Below are 16,790 nucleotides of genomic sequence, written 5' to 3' on the forward strand. Positions count from 1 at the left end.
AGTTTTCCCACCTGTAAACCAGGGCCAGGCCGTGGGCTTTGAAGTCCTGACACTCACTCCGTGGGGATTTATGGGAAGAAAGGCAGTTCCAGTGGGAATCCCGGGCTCTCCTGGGTGACTGAGCCTCCGGCAGGTGTTGCAGGGCCTGGGGGAGGGGCACACCCAGCGGCTTCCCAATCCTCCACGTCCCTTTGGGGCAGGGGTGGCTCCGGACCCCATGGTGCCAGCCCCGGAGAGGGAGTGCCTGGCTGAAGCAGCAGAGCCCCCGAATGCCAAGCGCCTCCTCCTGGGCCGGCCGGGCCCCCTTTTCCAGCCAGCTCCACACGTGCCCCCCACCGAGGGGTGCCCACCACCGAGAGGTGCCCACCAGGGACTCACCTGAGACAGGTACACCACCAGCCCTGTTTTATTCGTAGACCTTTCCAGGAAAAGCTAGCGGGGCAGTGCTGACAGGGGACCCAGTCCACATCTTCAGGGCTTCCTTACCACAGGCGTCTAAGAGTCGGATCTCTTTCTTTCCCCAGGAAAAAAATTTTTTTTTTTTTTTTTTTTTGCAAAAACACCTCCTCATAAACAACATGTAAACAGAAACAGCTGCTTCAAGGCTCCACAATGTCTCATTGTGTCTTCAAGGGCTTGTCCGTGGCGGCGGGCAGTGGGGAGGGCTCGCAGGGGCCATTTTCCTCCTCCTCCAGGGAGCCCTGGGGGTAGACCACGAAACACAGCTCCTGGCCCCAGCGTGTCATTGACTCTGAGGACAGACAGACAGGCTGACAGATGGACCCTGGGGTCTGACCCTGTGGGACAGGGGTCCTCGGGGAGCTGCTCCCTCTGTGCATGGGACCTGGACACTTGGGCCAAGCCACAGGGAGACATTTGGTGGCGGCTGGGCCCCTTGTGGCCACTGCAGCAGCCGGGAGACCCCGCTCTAGGGTGAGCCCCCAAGAGGGTTCCATCTCCAGGTCCCGCCCCGTCGGGGAGCTGCCTGGCTCACCTGTGAGTCTGTGCACACACTTTGGTTTGCTTCTCCAGAACACTCCCAGGAAGAAAATGGGCACCCCCGTGAGGATGATGATGATGCCCACCCCGCACACCATGGGCTCCGAGATGAAGCTGAAGACCAGCAGGAAGGCCCAGAAGACCAAGTATGCGATGGGGACAAGGAGGTTCACCTGCGGGGGCAGCGAGTGGCAGTGCCAATGGCGCAGGACCCCTGGCTCTCCTGCCCCACCACCCTGGGAGTCTGAGGCCCTTTCCCCCCTCTCCTGGGAGCTGAGGCCTGAGGGGCCCCCTTCTGCCAGCAGCCCAACGTGGCTGGCCAGTTGGCCAAATTGTTGAGGGTTTGTCAATTTCAGCAGCTCTGAGCTCCACACAGCGACTGTGGACTTGCCACTTGCACTCGGCTGAAGGTGAATGATTTTTGGGTGTTTCACGTTCCAGGCACTGAGCACATCTCCAGCTCAAGGATTTATATGCAAACGGAAGGACTTTTCTTTTAGCTCGGTTTTGGGTCTTCTGTTTTCTGTGGGCTCGTGGAATCCTGTGTGACCGTAATGTCTGAGCCTTATCTTCCTGTCCGTGAAGTGGGAGTATTCACAGCACCCACCCCATGGGGCTGCCTTAAGGACCGGATATGCCAGCGCACACAGGGCCCTGAGCAGGGCCCAGCACACGGCAAAGGCTGGCCTCACCATTGCTGCCATCACCGCCCCTGGTGCCCAAACGGGTAAAGGGGTGGCCCTGACTGCTTCCGGCACGTGGGCTGGCTGGTCCCCTCGGGCCTCACCTTGATGGGCCTGTGGAGCCCCGGCCACCTCCAGCGCAGCACGAGCAGGCCCAGGATGGTGACGCCGTAGCAGAGGTAGTTGATGAAGGACACGTAGTTGATGAGCGTGTACGTGTCTCCCACAAGCATGATGACTGCCGTGGCCCCACCCTGGGAGAGGACTGGGCTGAGGGCTGACTCCCACCTGCCTCCTGTCAGCCCAGCAGGGGCCCTGGGCCTGCCGACTGGGGCCAGGAGGTCAGCGAGCCCAGCCCTCCCGCCCCGACCAGGGCCAGGCCTCATCCCTGCCATTACCCACACTGCTGCGTGGCCCTGGCTCCCGCCTTGCGAGCCTGGGTCCCCCAACTTACGCAGACGAGGAGGGCAGGGATAGGGGTGCAGTGTCTGACGTGGATCATGGCCAGCAGGCTGGGCAGGTGTCCCTCTCGGGCTCCAGAGAAGCACAGTCTGGGGGGTGGGGACAGAGGTGGGTGGGAGCCATGAGCCCAGCCTGGGGCCTCGCTGCTGGCCAGATCCCAACCTCAGCTCTAGACCTGATGGCCCTCTTGAGCTGTCACCTCCGACTCCCTGCTCTGGGCCCCAGCAGCCCCACTGGGCAGTTCTAGCCCGCCTCCCTCTTGCTTTCTGTTCCTCGCAATTGGGATCAGACATCTGTTACCAGGGAGTTCATCATCCCAGCTTCAGGTGGGCCCCACCGGGCAGGACTTGACTTCCTCTGGCCCCCAGCACTGCTCGTGTGCACCAGGGCAGCTGCCTTGCCTCACCTTGACCACCCTCTTCCCAGGCCAGTCACCTGGAGGAGATGAACAGGTAGCCATTGATGCCTCCGAAAGTGGAAAGTGCCACGGAGACGGGCATGACCCAAGAAAAGTAGCCCAGCAGCTTCTCCCCGAAGGTCTGGGTGGGCACAGAAGAGAGGTGGTGCGTGAGGCAGGGTGGAGGCCGGGCAGGAGCCAGGACCGAGCGGGGCCCCACTCACCACGGCCACTGCGTTAGAGGCCAGCAGCTCCTGGGGGGACATGGCAGTGAAGTAGGCGACATTGGTGAAGGTGTACACGATGGTCACCAGGGGGATGGAGATGAAGATGGCACGAGGTAGGTTCCTGGGGACAGTGGTGCAGTGTGTCAGCATCAGCCCTTGTGGGGCTGGGGGACGGGGCCTCAGCATGGTGGGGAGTGGCAGGGGACCCAGCAATGGGAGCAGCTTTGAGCCTCCATCTCCTGGGTCTGCTGGGGGCCTTGGGGCAGCGAAGGGGGCAGCACCGCTGTCTGTCTCCCCGCTAGTCCCCAGCCCAGCCTTGGCACAGGCTGGTGGGAGGAAAGGCAGATGGAGGAGGGGCCGCTCACATCCTGGGGAGGGGACCGGATCTAATGTCTGCACATGAAAAGGACATTGCATACAGCCAAAATCAGCCTTGAAAATCCTCAAAGCGCCCTTAGAGCTCAGTCCACAGACCAGGGTCCCCTGGGACTCCCATCAGCCCCAGCTCCAGCTGTAACTGTTCACTGTCAAGGTCCCAGCTGAGCATCAGAGGGAGCCATTGGCTTCATTTTTAGGGACCATGTTGTGCGCACATGTGTAATTTTTGGCCAAATGCAAATAGCTGGATCCATTTACAGCGAGACAATGATACTCAGTGTTTCTGAGGCCCAGCAAGGGGCCGTGACTCATCCACAGCCATACAGAACAGGGTCAGGCTGGAACACAAGCGTCCCGGCTGCCTTTCCAGAGCCGTTCCCGGTGGGTAGCAGTGCGGTCAGGCAGATGACCAGACCGGCCAGAGGTGACAGCGGCTCTGTGTGGGGAGGCTGCCTCTCCCACCCGACGCCACACCCCTTCCCAGGGCCTGGCCGGAGCCCCACTCACTTTCGAGGGTCCACCAGCTCCTCGGTGACATAGTTGAGGAAGTTCCAGCCGCTGAAGGCAAAGGAGCCCTGGAGGAAGGCCAGGGCCAGGTGACCCACGGACGGCGTCATCCAGAAGTTGAAGGCGTTGCTGGGCCTCAGCTCCTCGAAGTGTCCTGGGGGTCCGGAGGTCAAGGGTCAGCGTCGTCTCCCTGGCCCTGTGCCCAGCCCCCCCCCCCAGCCCGGCCCTACCTTGGAAGATCTGGACAAAGCCCATGCCAATGATGAGCGAGAGGGCCAGCAGCTTCCCGCCGGTGAACACGACCTGGATGCGCGTGGCCCAGCGCACGCTCGAGCTATTCACCCATGTCAGGAGCACTGAGGAGGAAGGGTGGGTGCCTGGGTGGGCGGGCACCCGAGGCCAAGCCCCTCGAGGTGGGCCACAGCCAAGTCCAGCCCGGGCTGCAGGAGGGCAGTGTCCCCTGCAGCAGCTGGAGTGCCAGGAGCCCAGCCCCTGAGGCCGACTTCACGGGGACTGACAGCTGGAGGGACCTCCCCCGAAAGTCCCCCCACAGGGGCAGGGAGCAGGGTGGGCCCTGGGGACAGATGCCCAGCCTGGCCCCATGGTGGACACTCACAAAGGCAGGCCATGGAGAGCGCACGGGAAGCAGCGGCCGGGGGGATGCAGTTGGGGAACACGGGCTGCAGCACGTAGTTGGAGAAGGTCATGGAGATGACGGCCAGGCTGGTGGGGTACATGATGAGGACGGCGCTCCAGAGCACGAGGAAGCTGGAAGGAGTGAGGGCCCGAGTGGCTCGGGCTTCCCGGCACCCTCCCAGCCAAGGGGGCCCAGATGTGTGGAGCAGGGCTGCACCCTGGGCCCCAGCACCCAGGGCTGCTGTGGGGGCCAGATACCAGCTTTGGTCCAGGGAGGCAGGGCCAACCTTGTCGAGGTCTCTGCTCTATTTATGAACTGTTTCAACAGAGACAGCGTTCAGTGCAGACAGCTACGGGCTGCCCTTGGGCAGGTGTGGAGAGAGACTCGGGAACCAGCCACTTTTCTAATGGCCACCTAGTCCCCGGTCACAGGCTGTTCCTGAGTTGGGGTGGGCTGTCCCGGGGCCTCCAGTCACAGCTCCAGCTGTAGTTCTCAGCAGAGCCCTGCGGCTGCAGGTGGCTGACTCTGAGCTGTGATCCCCGAGGGACCGGACCTTGCAAAGACCCCTGGCTGGGGTGACTATCCCATCTGCCAGAATCTCACCTCTGCAGGGTGTCCACATGGGAGTGAGGCCCGACCTGTTCCTGGGGAGTGCCTGTCCGTGGGGGTGGTCCTAGTCTCCTGTCCGTCCCACCTTGAGGGTGGGGATTGCCTCATCCAGGGACACCAAACTCAGTGGCTTCCTCTTGGTCCTCACCTTTGCTCTGTAGCCCTGCTTCCTTACCTCTTGCTTTTTTTTTTTTTTTTTTTTGCGGTACGTGGGCCTCTCACTGTTGTGGCCTCTCCCGTTGCAGAGCACAGGCTCTGGATGCGCAGGCTCAGCGGCCATGGCTCACAGGCCCAGCCGCTCCGTGGCATGTGGGATCCTCCCGGACCGGGGCACGAACCCGTGTCCCCTGCATTGGCAGGCGGACTCTCAACCACTGCGCCACCAGGGAAGCCCCTTACCTCTTGCTTTGCACCACCTCTCCCCTTTTGGCTTCTGGGACATCCTAGGTCCATGACCCTACTCCCATACTGGGTGCTCCCCTCTGCCCACCCTCGATGCTGGGTGCCCTTGGGATGGGTCTCAGGTCCTACTCTCCCTTCCATCTTCTTGAATTTTCTGCCACACAGCAAAATCCTTCTGCTTTCTCGGGTCCCAGGCCCCTTTGAGGACCCTCTCCCCAGAGGAGAACACCAGGGCCCCATCCTCCACTGCCCTGTTAAAGGCCCCTGACCACATCCCTCAGAACCAAACTTTAAATACTTTAGCCTAGACCTTTCCTCTGCGCTCCAGATCCCCCACCAGAGGCCTGACTCAGCGTCTCCCCGGACATGCCACAGACCCCACCTATGCGGCAGACCCCAACCTAAAATCTCCCTCTCCCCATCCCAGGAACTACCATCTATAGAGTCTCTCCAAGCCTCTCCTTCATGCCACACTGGCCACCACGTCCTCCCAATTTAGACTCCTAAATGGTTCTGGAATCTTCCTGTACCTTTGTTCTGGCCCTCAGCACGGCTCAGTTGGATAGCTGCAATAGCTTTGATGGCCCCCCACCTACAGGCTGCCCCGTCCCCGACAAGCCCCGGCATCTACGATGGATCTGACCTCACCTGTGGCCGTGGCGGACAGACCAAGCTCGCCCAGGCCACCACCCTCTGTATGTGCTACCCCTCCTCACTGGTCGTCCAACAAAACCCCACCCTTCCTCCAAGCCTTGGCACAAATGTGGCTTTTTCTGGGAGTCTTCTCTGGGTGGTGGGCACCCTGTTCTCTTGGCTGCTGGGCTGAAGCCTCTCACATATCTTCAAAGCCAGGATCCTCCTGGTCTTAATCACATTTGAAGGATTATTTCCCTTCGGCACTGTAAGCAACTTGAGGCCCGGGATGGATCTTTTTATCATTGCGTCCTGGCCCTCAGCACACAGTAGATGCTCAGCTAACATTCACGGTGAATAAAGGAACATCGGGAGCTATTTAAAGGGGACCTCTTGCAGGGCGTTGATAGGACTATCATGCCCCCCGCCCCGCATTTAGTTTACTAACGTCAAGGTGTCCCTGACTGGATGCTGGCATGATCTAGAGGTTTCCATAGTAAGGTCCTCCCCACTCATAAGCACCTGGGTGGGGAGGGGGGCTTAGAGGAGCTCTATGTAAAAGGAAGCACAGAGGGCTTCCCTGGTGGCGCAGTGGTTGAGAGTCCGCCTGCCGATGCAGGGGACACGGGTTCGTGCCCCGGTCCAGGAAGATCCCACATGCTGCGGAGCAGCTGGGCCTGTGAGCCATGGCCGCTGAGCCTGCGCGTCCGGAGCCTGTGCTCCGCAACGGGAGAGGCCACAACAGTGAGAGGCCCGCGTACCGCAAAAAAAAATAAAATAAAATAAATAAAAATTAAAAAAAATGAAGCACAGAGAGGTCAAGGGGCCAGCTGGAGTGGGGTGGGCACTGGTCCCACCCGCCCTGGCCTTAGAAGGCTGCCCAACGCCTCCCCTTCCCTCCATCCACTCCCACGACCTCCCTGCGATGTGAGAAGCAGAGGAGGACACTGGGGTCCTGGGCCCAGCTGGCCATCCATTCTGGAGAGGCTGTCACCACCCCACAGCTGCTGGTGCCCCACACTCACCCAGCCAGGCCCCCGAAGATCTCAGTGACATAGGCGTAGTCCCCACCAGACTTGGGGATGGCGACTCCCAGCTCCGCATAGCAGAATGAGCCCAAGGCAGTGATGCCCCCACCCAGGACCCAGACGAAGAGGGCCAGACCCACGGAGCCACAGTGCTCTAGGACCCCCTTGGGGGAGATGAAGATGCCCGAGCCGATGATGTTTCCTGTGGGGGGAAGAGGTGGGGAGGCATCAGGTCTGGGCGCCCCCGGCAGGGCAGCCTCTCTGTGCAGCTCCAGATGCTGCAGTGAGGAGAGGAGCCCGGGCTGCTCCCTCAAGGAGGAGGGTGGGCCTGGAGGCATGTGGACGCCATGGGTCCCTCAAACCCTGCAAGTCCCACTCTGGCCACCTCATCTCCCCTCCCCAGCCCCTGGCATGTGTCCAGACAGGCTCCCCTGCCAGAGATGGGTCCTGTTCCGAGCTCCTCTGCCCCCAGCTAACAACCATGAGGTGGGGCAAGCACAAGCAGTGGCAGAGTGGCAGCCACTCCTGTGCATCCCCACAGGGCCCAGGCCCAGCCCCTCGCCCCTGGCCAAGGCCTCCAGGCTTGTCAGCCTCCAGCCACCTGGCTTCCTCCCAGCCTGGCCAGAGCTGGCCACCTAAAGCAAGACCTTGACCATGATACTCTCTTGCCACCTTCCTATTGGCCCAAATCCAAACTCATGGAGTGGCTTGGGGACTGGCACCTCCTCCATGAAGCCCTCCTTGACCACACCGGTAAGGCTCCTCCTCCCACTTCACAGCCCCAGACCCTGCTCCGTATTTTATTTCTTTATCTTCCATCTCCTCTTTCCCTATTAGAGAGCCCTTTGCCTGCTGGGCTCCTCCCTGACCTAGGACCCATGCTGCGGACACAGACTCAGAAGAGACCTGGTTTCCCGGCATTGTTAAAATGTTTCAGGTCCTGGGCAAGGGTCAGTGGGGTGAGGGAGAGGAGCTGCTGCACTTTCAGGGCTGGGGGTTGCTTAGCAGCCATCGCGGAAGGGATGGGGTGGATGATGGCAGGCGGGGTGGATGATGCCAGGCTGGCAGGACTCAGCTGGCTCAGCCTGGGGTCTGGACACAGATGCCTCTCCCTTGGGAAGAGCTCACTGGTTGCAAACAGGGGTCACTGCTCTACTCTTAGGACCACAGTGGGAAACTCTGGCTGGGACTCAGGAGGCAGGGAACCTCTCCCCACTCACGTCACCTCTTGAGTCCCGTCTCTACAATGGGACTGTCGTGAGGATTCAGCGAGGTACTGTATGGGAAGCCTCAGCTCATTCACAGCTGTATCCAGATGTCCTTTGCATCTTTGCGTGATTCTGTGTGTACCGTCTGCGACCTCATCTGGGGCCTCCAGCACACAGTTGGTGCTCAATACACATCTGTTGAGCAAACTACAGGATGAGTGAATGGCCTGATGCCCAAAGTGGCACCAATGCCACTGAAGGACTGATCTCCTCCTCTGTGAAGTGGGGGGCAGCAGTCTCCACTCGACCCTCCCAGAAGGGGACTGTGGGCAGTAGCAGAGGGGGTGGCTAGCTTCCAAGGCTTGGGTGCCAGTGGAATCTGCCAGGTCATGGGTCACAGAAGGCCTGGCCTGCCCCTGGGCTGAGTCTGAGTTTTGGAAGGATGGACACTGTGGGGCACTCATGGGGTCTGGGAGCAGAACAATGGGAAACGCTCAGAAGGCCAAGCTGTGGGCTGCAGAGCAGGTTCCCAGGATGAGCAAAACGCTGAGCGCCCACTTAGCCCTGAGCTCCCTGGCAGTTAAGGAAAAGAGGGCAATGTTCTGCATTACCCGGGTCTCATCATCTGTGCAAATGAATCAGGCCACATCACTGGTGATTTGGACTAGGGCCTGCCCAAGAGGAAATAATCCCAGAACCCACAGGCCACATGAAGAAAAAAGCAACACTGCTGGGACCCGGGGCTCAGCCCCGTCCACGAGGTGGCCCCACCTGCTGGGGCCGGGGATGGGGAGCACATGTCCGTCAGGGCAGACCCTGCCTGCTCCACCTGCCAGGCCCACAGGCGGGTCTGGACGAGGACACAGCTGGGGTGGCCCATCTGCATGCGTTCCCTGTCCACAGTCCTACCCCACCCCCACCCGGCCGGCACAGATTTCCAGTCTGGACGGCCACGACGCCCCACTTGGTTTTCTAGTCACGTCCCAGGAGCCCTAAATACATCCAGATAAGGAGGAAAGAATTCCTGTCTCCCAGCCCCAGAGGTAAGCAGTGCCCTCAGCTCGTTTCCAGGGAGAGAGGGGCCGCTTCCTTCATCTACCACGGGGCCCAGGGCCTGGGTGGGCTATTAGGCTTCTAAAGAGCCTTTGCATTTGCTCTATCCAGCAGTAGAGCCTCTGTTCTCAGGACCTGGTGGAGTGGGATTTGCCAAAAGCCAGGGAGGTTGGAAGCCAGTGGGGGCTGGGTGGCCTTGGAAGGAGCTGGGTGCATCCAGGGCCCTGAGCCACCCACCCCGTGGGGACGCCCACCACCCTACACAACTCAGCCTCACGGGGCCTCACGAGTGTAGCCCTCCGGGAAGCCACACCTGGCACCTCGTCCTCCAAGGCTGGGATTTGAAAGGGACACATCACTTGTCTGTGCCTAGTGGCTGAAGACCCGGGGGATGGGCCGGGGGTGAGGATTGCTATTGTTTTAGACACATGGCTGCAGGCTATGTGCAGGACTTCTCCCCACGTGGCTCAAAGGAACACATGTGCCAGCAGGTGTCTCTGAGCTCTCTGGGGGCCTCTTCCTCTGGGCCTGGACAGCCTCTAGCATCTGCCTCAGGTTTGTGCTGGAAGGTGGCAGAAAACCCCATCGAGGTCCACTGGCTGCTCTTGGCACCATGTGGGCTGGACGGGGCTCTGCAAGGAGCAAGATAGGCGGCAGGCTTGGGTGAGGGGCAGCGGGCAGGGAGGAGGAGGGATGTTGCTGAGGGCAGGGGCGGGCGTCTCCAGCACTGAATGATGTCAGGAGCTGTGGAGAAGGGACCACGAAGCTGTAAGGCAGTGCTGCAGGCGGGCCTGCCCATGCCTCCTGGTGGTGGGTCCAGGCCTCCCTTCTCAGCCCTCATGTTCAGGGCCAGCAGAATCAGCTCTGCCCGACTGGGTGAACTGCAGTGGACAAGCCCAACCCTTGGGGCATCCTGCTCTGGAGGAAGAGGAGGCGGGGCAGGAGCCACAGACTGTGGGATGGGCCGGGAGATACTGCTGAGCACCTGGTCAGGTGTCTGATTGACGGCAGGCTGGAGAAATGTGGGTTCCGAGACCTCCATGTTCCCATCCACCCAGTGGGACGGCTGCTCTGTGGTCCTTGCAGGTCCTTGGCAGGGCCAGAGCTCCCAGGAAGGTGGGTGAGGATGTGAGTCCCTCAACTAGGGGGCCCCCCTCCAGTCTCCTCCCGCCCCTCTTCCCTCAGGCCAAGCTGGGTGGCTTTTATCACATTAAGATGTGTGGCCTGATGGGGCTTACGCAGCTCCGTGAAGGAACGAAGAAAGAGTCATTGTTCCCCCGGCTGCAGCGGTGAGTGCTGACCTAGTTCTGGGAGGCATGAGCTGACCACGGAGGTTACAGGGGTGGGCTGCGGAGGTCGTGTGGGTGGAAGGGGCCAGCTGCCCTCGGTGTGTGTGTGGGGAACGTGCAGAGTCGGATTTGGGGGAGGGGTCAGGGAGGTCCTGTCAGGCTGCTGGCACCACCCCTCATCCCTAGAACACTTTCAGGAGTCTGTTGTGTGACCTCAGGCCCGTGCTGCTCCCTGGGCCTCAGTTTCCCCTTGTGCCAGGAAGGGCCACTGGGCTAGGGGGCAGCAGAGGGCTGGTGCAACACTGACTTTGGCTGAGGCACTGCTGGGCAGGAGGGACGCATCCTGCACATCTGCACGGGGCCCGAGGAAACACAGTTTCTGCTTGGGGCCCTCTGTCCCGCATTGTGGTAGGTCTCTCCCCAGCTCAATGGTTTCCCAGAAGCAACGCCACCCCCAGGAAGCCCTCCCTGATCTCCCACCCTGATTCCTATAACCTGGCCCCTGCTCCTCTCCCATGGTACCTGGAGTATGGCCAGGAAGTGACTCCTTTATTTGCCATCCTGGGTGGACCCTGCATTCCCAGAGGGCGGGGTCTGTGCCCTGGCCTGCTGAGATGAGAAGTCCAAGCCCCCTAGAAGGACAGGGAACCCCCAGGGCCTAGGTCCCCTTACACACACCTGGCCTATGCCTGCCTCTTCAGCGAGCAGGGCCATGGCAGGGCCTCCTCCTGCCACGCTGACCTGCTGGCCTGGCAGAAAGTAGCTCAGGGCTCCTGGGTCTGATCAGGGGCTGGCCATAGGCCAGGCCTCCTCCTCTTGCCCTGGGCAATGAGTCCCAGCACCTCCCTGTTAGGATGTGACCCATGAGGGCTCTGGGGAAGAGCTTCAAATCCCCGTTGGTAAGTCCCAAGGCCCCTGAGGCCATGGGCAGGGCCAATTACTAGTTGAGAACCCCTACATCTGGGTTTGAATCCCAGATCCCTCATGGCAGGAGGCTGTGGACAAGGTACTTCACTCTCTGAACCTTCTTATCTGTAAGATGGGGAGATGAGGCAGTGATGTGGGTCTGTTCCCACACTGCCTGCTACATCAGAGGCCCCAGGAACTGCTTATGGGTCTCACTATTGTCATCTACCTTGGAGACACCCCAGGCCACCCAAGCTGGCCCTTGGATCTGAACCCTATGGGACCTCAACACCCTGGGGTCAGCGGCCAGAGCCCTGCTTTGGGGGCCCTGCTATTGCTCTGGGTGAAGCCTGTGACTCCCAGCACAGTGTCCTTATGGTGAGCATGTCAGGCACCCCCTAGGGGGACAGCAGTGCCCGCTGAGGTGCTGGCAGAACCCCAGGGAGGTGAGTGGGGACGTTTCCAGGACATGCCTGGAATTGCCAACTGGTCAGCGTGCGCCTCCGGCCTAACCCACTTTCCTTTCGAGAGAGGGGGGAGCAGGAGTGTGGAACTCTCTCCCCTGGACCTGCTCGTCTCACAGTCTTCCCAGGTCAATGGATGGCAAACCATGCTCCCAGCTGCTCAGGCCCCAACCTGCTGTCACCCAGACTCCACTCTGCTGTACCTTGTGTCCAGTTCAACACATCTGGCTCAGTCTTCCAAACACACCTAGGACTGAACCTCCTCTCAGCACCTCCAATGCTGCCACCCTGCTCTGAACCACCATCATCTCTCACCCAGGTGACTCAAGTACCCTCCGGACTGGGCTTCCAGCTTCTGCCTCTTCTGCCCACAGCCTCTTCTCCACAGTAAGCCCCAGGCCATGCCATGCCGTGCCACCCCATCCCATCCCACCCCGTGTCATCCCATCCCACCCCACGCCATCCCATCCCATCCTACCCCATGCCATCCCATGCCATCCGTCTTGTGCCCAAAGCCCTCCCAGGCTCCCACCTGACAAAGAGAAAAAGGCAGTCTTTACTGCGGCTGCAAGGCCCACACAGACTGCGCCCCATCTCACTCCTGACTCATCTCCTACCTACAATCCTCCCTCCTTCATTTTCTCACCGTAGCACTTATCATTACCCTGGCAGCTAAACATTCAGCTTGTTTATCTTGTTTGCTCTCTGACTTCCATGATGGAATGCCAGCTCCAGGAGGACAGGGATTTTGTCTGTCTTGTTCCCTGTTGTGTCTCCAGCACCTAGAACAGTGCCCAGCACTGTCCGGTACCTAACTGTTGAATAGATGAATGAGCGTGACCAGAGCTAGCAGGCCCCGTCCTTGCAGCCAGAGCTGCTTCAGCCCCCAACGGTGTCTTAGAGCGCACCAAGGGCATCTGACCCTGGGCTGGTTGCAGCCTCAGGTCCCCCGTTTCCTCATCTGTAAACTGGGGCTATGGTGTGGTACAGACAGCCTCCTGTGTGGTTTTATGTCCCCTCAGGGTCCCGGGGAGGAGGGGTTGGGGTTCTGGAGAGGGCTGTCCTCTGAGCAGCCCAGCACCTCCGGCCCCAGAGACAACGGAGGGACCTGGCCAGGGCTGGATGAGTAGAGATTGGCTCCTAAGGAGACAGGGTTCATGAAGGAGGTCCCTGAGTCCTAGAACATACTTGAGCCTGATCCACAAACATGGGCTGGATATTTGAGTCAAAGGGAGAGAGCAAAGGACAGGACAGTCTGGTCAGCAGACCCGGCTGATTCCCACTCTGCTGAACCTGGGCACGACCCTTCCTTGGGTGTGGATGGGGAGGGAGCTGGTTGTGGTCCCTGAGTCAGGACAAGAGACCCTGTACATACAGCCCTGGGTGGGGGTGGGGAGTCAGAGGCTATTTCTCTGTCCACCTGTTTGTTCATCTACCCATAGTAGAGTGGCAAGCTCACTAAATCCTGGTTGGATGACCTCCCAGCTCAATCCTCAACCTTCCCCCATCATGGGCTCTGCATCTGGCCCCAATTTTGCCCTGCACCAGAGCAGTGTGAGGAAGGGCACTGGATTGGGAGAAGAGTCCAATTCTGGTTCTAAATTCCGAGTCCACCACTTGCAGCATTGTCATTTAACTTCCAACCTCAGTTTCTACATCTGTAAAATGGGTATAAAAATTCCCATCTTGCAAGGCAGGCAATCAAATGAGATAAAGGGAGAACATATTTTCATAATGTAGTAAGGTGTGTTTTTCTGAATAAGCATTGGATGTGGTGATGTCTTGCACAGTCCCTGCCCCAGAAGGTTCTTTTTCCTCCAGGCTGGCCCGTTCCCCTCCAGTTGTGCTTGCTGCAGCCAGGAGGTGCTGTCCTAAACACATTTTATGTGGAGTCTTGTTCTAGCCCAAAGCCCTTTTATGTCATTCCATTCCTACTCCTCAGCCTGGGGCAGGGGTTACAAAGGGAGAGAATTATCGGATCTTCTGGGAGGGTCTATTTGGAAGTTTTGGAGATAATAAGCTGCTATCAAACGAGAAAGATTATGGAGGAAGCTATAAAGTTTTCAAGACTTTTAAGGCTAAACTAAGACACTTGGCAGGACGGGGCCAGGATGCACAGACTCATTCTCAGGTGGGGAAGCTGGGCTAGACCAGGCTCCCCAGGGCAGGAAAGTGGGGAAAGATGTGGGAGTCCGGGCTACCAGAACAGTGAAAGGGGAGGAAGTGGGGGCCTTCAGGGCATCAGGCTGGGGAGGGCAGTGCAGTGATTCAGCCCACCCCTGCCTCCTCTGTCATCTGTCACCTTCTGGACCAGGCCCATTCTCCCCTTGTCTGTCTCCTGCCCAGTCCAGCCTCCTGCCTGCTGAAACCCCTCAAAGCTCCCCAGGCAGTCTTGTAGGACCACCCCTGAGTGTCCTGGGCTGGAGTCAGGTCATCTGGGTTCTGTTCCTGAGTCCGCCACTCTTGGCTAAGTCACTCCTAACCCCAGCTCAGTCTTCAAGGCCTGAAGCCAAGGGGGCAGTGGACCTGGAACAGCAAAAATGGTATGAAAAGTGGGGGAGCTGTAAGGGCAGAGCTGTGCTGCACAGAAAACTTCCTGCAGAATTAGCCTCATCCACTCCCACCATCACCACCAGGGCCCTCTTTTGAGGAGAGGGGAGCCAGCAGCCTCTGCCTGATCTGAGGGGGATGGGAGGTGGGGAGGAGGAAGAGTAGGAATACAGCTCGAGGGCGCTGGGTTTAGCTGAGGCAGCCCAGCAAGTACCATGTCTCTCCCTGCACCTGCCGGGCACTGCAGCTGGCTCCAGACGCAGTCAGCCTCTTGACCCCAAGGCCCACCCATGATGTATGGGCTTCCTCTTCCTGAGGGCACAGCTCCTGGAGAGGGTGTGGGCCAGGGCAAAGCTCTAACCAACCCTGGCCAAATCCCTGGAACCAGCCCTTCCTCCCAGCAGTCAAGCAGGGGCACTCTTGGCCGAGAAGGTCTCTGGACCAGATCGGGACCAGCTCCTAGAAGACACCTTTCCAGGTGCAAGTGGGTGAGACAGAGAGGTACCTGCACAGGGGCTGTGTGCTGGGGCAATTCTCAGTGTGAGTGCAGGGGGTGACCAAGAGCTAGACCCCAACCTTGGCCCAGGATCTCCCAGTGTGGGGGCAGAGGAGGAGGAGGTGAAGACACCAGTCTGCCCTCCTGAGCCTCCAACTTTTTCCATCTCCAAGGGTCTGAGGATGGGTGGGCAGTGAATGCACAAGCAGCACCCACTGGCTGGGGAGGGGAAGACTGGGCAGTTGGTAAAGTGAGAGTGGTCAAGACCCTTGCCGTTCATCCTTCCAGCCTGTGTCTCCTGGTACACAGGAGGTGGAACAGACTCCTCCCACCACGAAAGTCTCTGAGGCACCTGGTGTGGATACAGGCACGGGTCTGGGTTAGCCAGTTCCTGAGGCATCAGTGCTCTTGACTTGGGACAAAAGTCAAGTGGTGACTCTTGGCTAAGTCACTCCTTAGCCCCTGTTCTCACTGTGCCCTGAGCCCTCTGCCGACCCAGAAGTCCCCAAGTGGGGGCAGGATGCACAGACTCATTCTCAGGTGGGGAAGCTGGGCTAGAGAGTGAGAAGATGCAGATGGGATCCCAGCCCAGGAAGCAGTTGGCCTTTCGCAGGCTGGGTCTGCCCACCCCAACTGGGCCTCCCCCAGTCACTGGCTGCTCCTGCCCTCTGCCAGGGTCCTGCTGCAGAATTCTGCACTAATTGTATACTCTGAACCTACTTCCCCTCTGGGCTGGCTCTACCTGTCCAGGCTACCCACAGTCCCTCCTGCTTGCAAAGAATAAACCATTCACACTGCACGGCACCTGGACCCTGCACACAGTAGGAACTCAGTTTAAGCCACAAGACCCAGAACTTGGGGCCTTAGCGGGGGTCAGCTTTACGAGTTCCCACACTTGCAAGACCCCCGCACTCAAGGCAGGACCACAGCCATCTCCATGCTATAGACGAGAAGACTGAGGCTAACTGCCTTGCGGAAGTCCATGGCGAAGTAAAGGCAGGAGGAGGATTCCAGCGGTGGATGGGACCTGCACCTCCTTCAAGTGCAAAAATTCGGGGCACTTGGGGAAGTGGAAACAAGAAGCCCTGTGGCTGCTGTGTGAGGGGAGACACCGCAGGTGCCCCGGGCGGGCATCCCCTCATCCATGTTCCACCGTCTCAGACCGGTAGGCGCGCCCGGAGAGGGCTGCTCCTTGTTCCGAGCCGCTGCGCGCCTTAGGCCCTACCGCCCCAGGCACCCCACCGCCCCGCGCCCGCTCACCGATGATGATGGTGCAGGCGCTCACCAGCCCGATCTCCTTCTTGAGCGCCACCCGCTCCGAGGCGCCAGGCCCGGGGCCCGGGCCGGGAGAGGGCGAGGGAGCAGGGCCCGGGTTCCCGCGCCCGCTCGGCTGCTGCGTGTGGCCGGCCATGTCGCTGTCCCGCCGCGTCCCAGCTCCCTGCACTGCCCCGTCTGTCCGACCAGCCGCCAGTCAGTCCGTCCGTCCGGCTGTCGGTGCGCGCCGCTCTCGCAGCCCGGACAGCGCCCACAGGCGGGCGCATGCGCTGGCGCGGGGCCCTGGCCCTGAGCCCCGGCCCGCGGGGCCCAGGGAGGGGCGGAAGGAGGACCGGCCAGCAGCCCCCTCCCCCACCGTCCTTAAAGGGAACTCCCCCCCGTGGCCCCCACCCTCCCAACGCGGGCCTGGAAGGAAGGAGAGGACTTGGGGGCAGACCTAGGAAGCACTTCCTGGACCCAAGAAGGCCTAGGAAGAAGGCCTGGGGTGGCGGCGGGGGAGCAGGGCTCAAAGGCAGGACTCTCCCTGCCCTCAAGGAGACTGAGGAAGCTGGCAAAAATAATAGCCGTCTGTGTATTGAGACCTGCTG

At 60.1% G+C, this 16,790-nt stretch overlaps 2 protein-coding genes across 2 annotated transcripts in view; one reads left to right on the forward strand and one right to left on the reverse strand.

Moving 5' to 3' along the window:
* The window catches only part of FAAP24 (FA core complex associated protein 24), a 238,959-nt gene that overhangs the window by 197,570 nt on the left and 24,599 nt on the right, over positions 1 to 16,790 (forward strand). The window lies entirely within an intron of this gene.
* On the reverse strand, positions 481 to 16,354 carry SLC7A10 (solute carrier family 7 member 10). The gene is made up of 11 exons (XM_082607647.1): positions 16,189 to 16,354; positions 6,960 to 7,164; positions 4,270 to 4,421; positions 3,884 to 4,009; positions 3,654 to 3,807; positions 2,766 to 2,889; positions 2,580 to 2,683; positions 2,137 to 2,233; positions 1,787 to 1,936; positions 995 to 1,172; positions 481 to 751 (listed from the first exon to the last, which is right to left on the reverse strand). Exons 1-11 carry the CDS (start codon positions 16,337 to 16,339, stop codon positions 618 to 620), a joined length of 1,575 nt encoding a protein of 524 aa, XP_082463773.1. The 5' UTR covers positions 16,340 to 16,354; the 3' UTR covers positions 481 to 617.

Source organism: Mesoplodon mirus (assembly GCF_964341445.2).
Source record: "Mesoplodon mirus genome assembly, chromosome: 19".
Classification (NCBI taxonomy): domain Eukaryota; kingdom Metazoa; phylum Chordata; class Mammalia; order Artiodactyla; family Ziphiidae; genus Mesoplodon; species Mesoplodon mirus.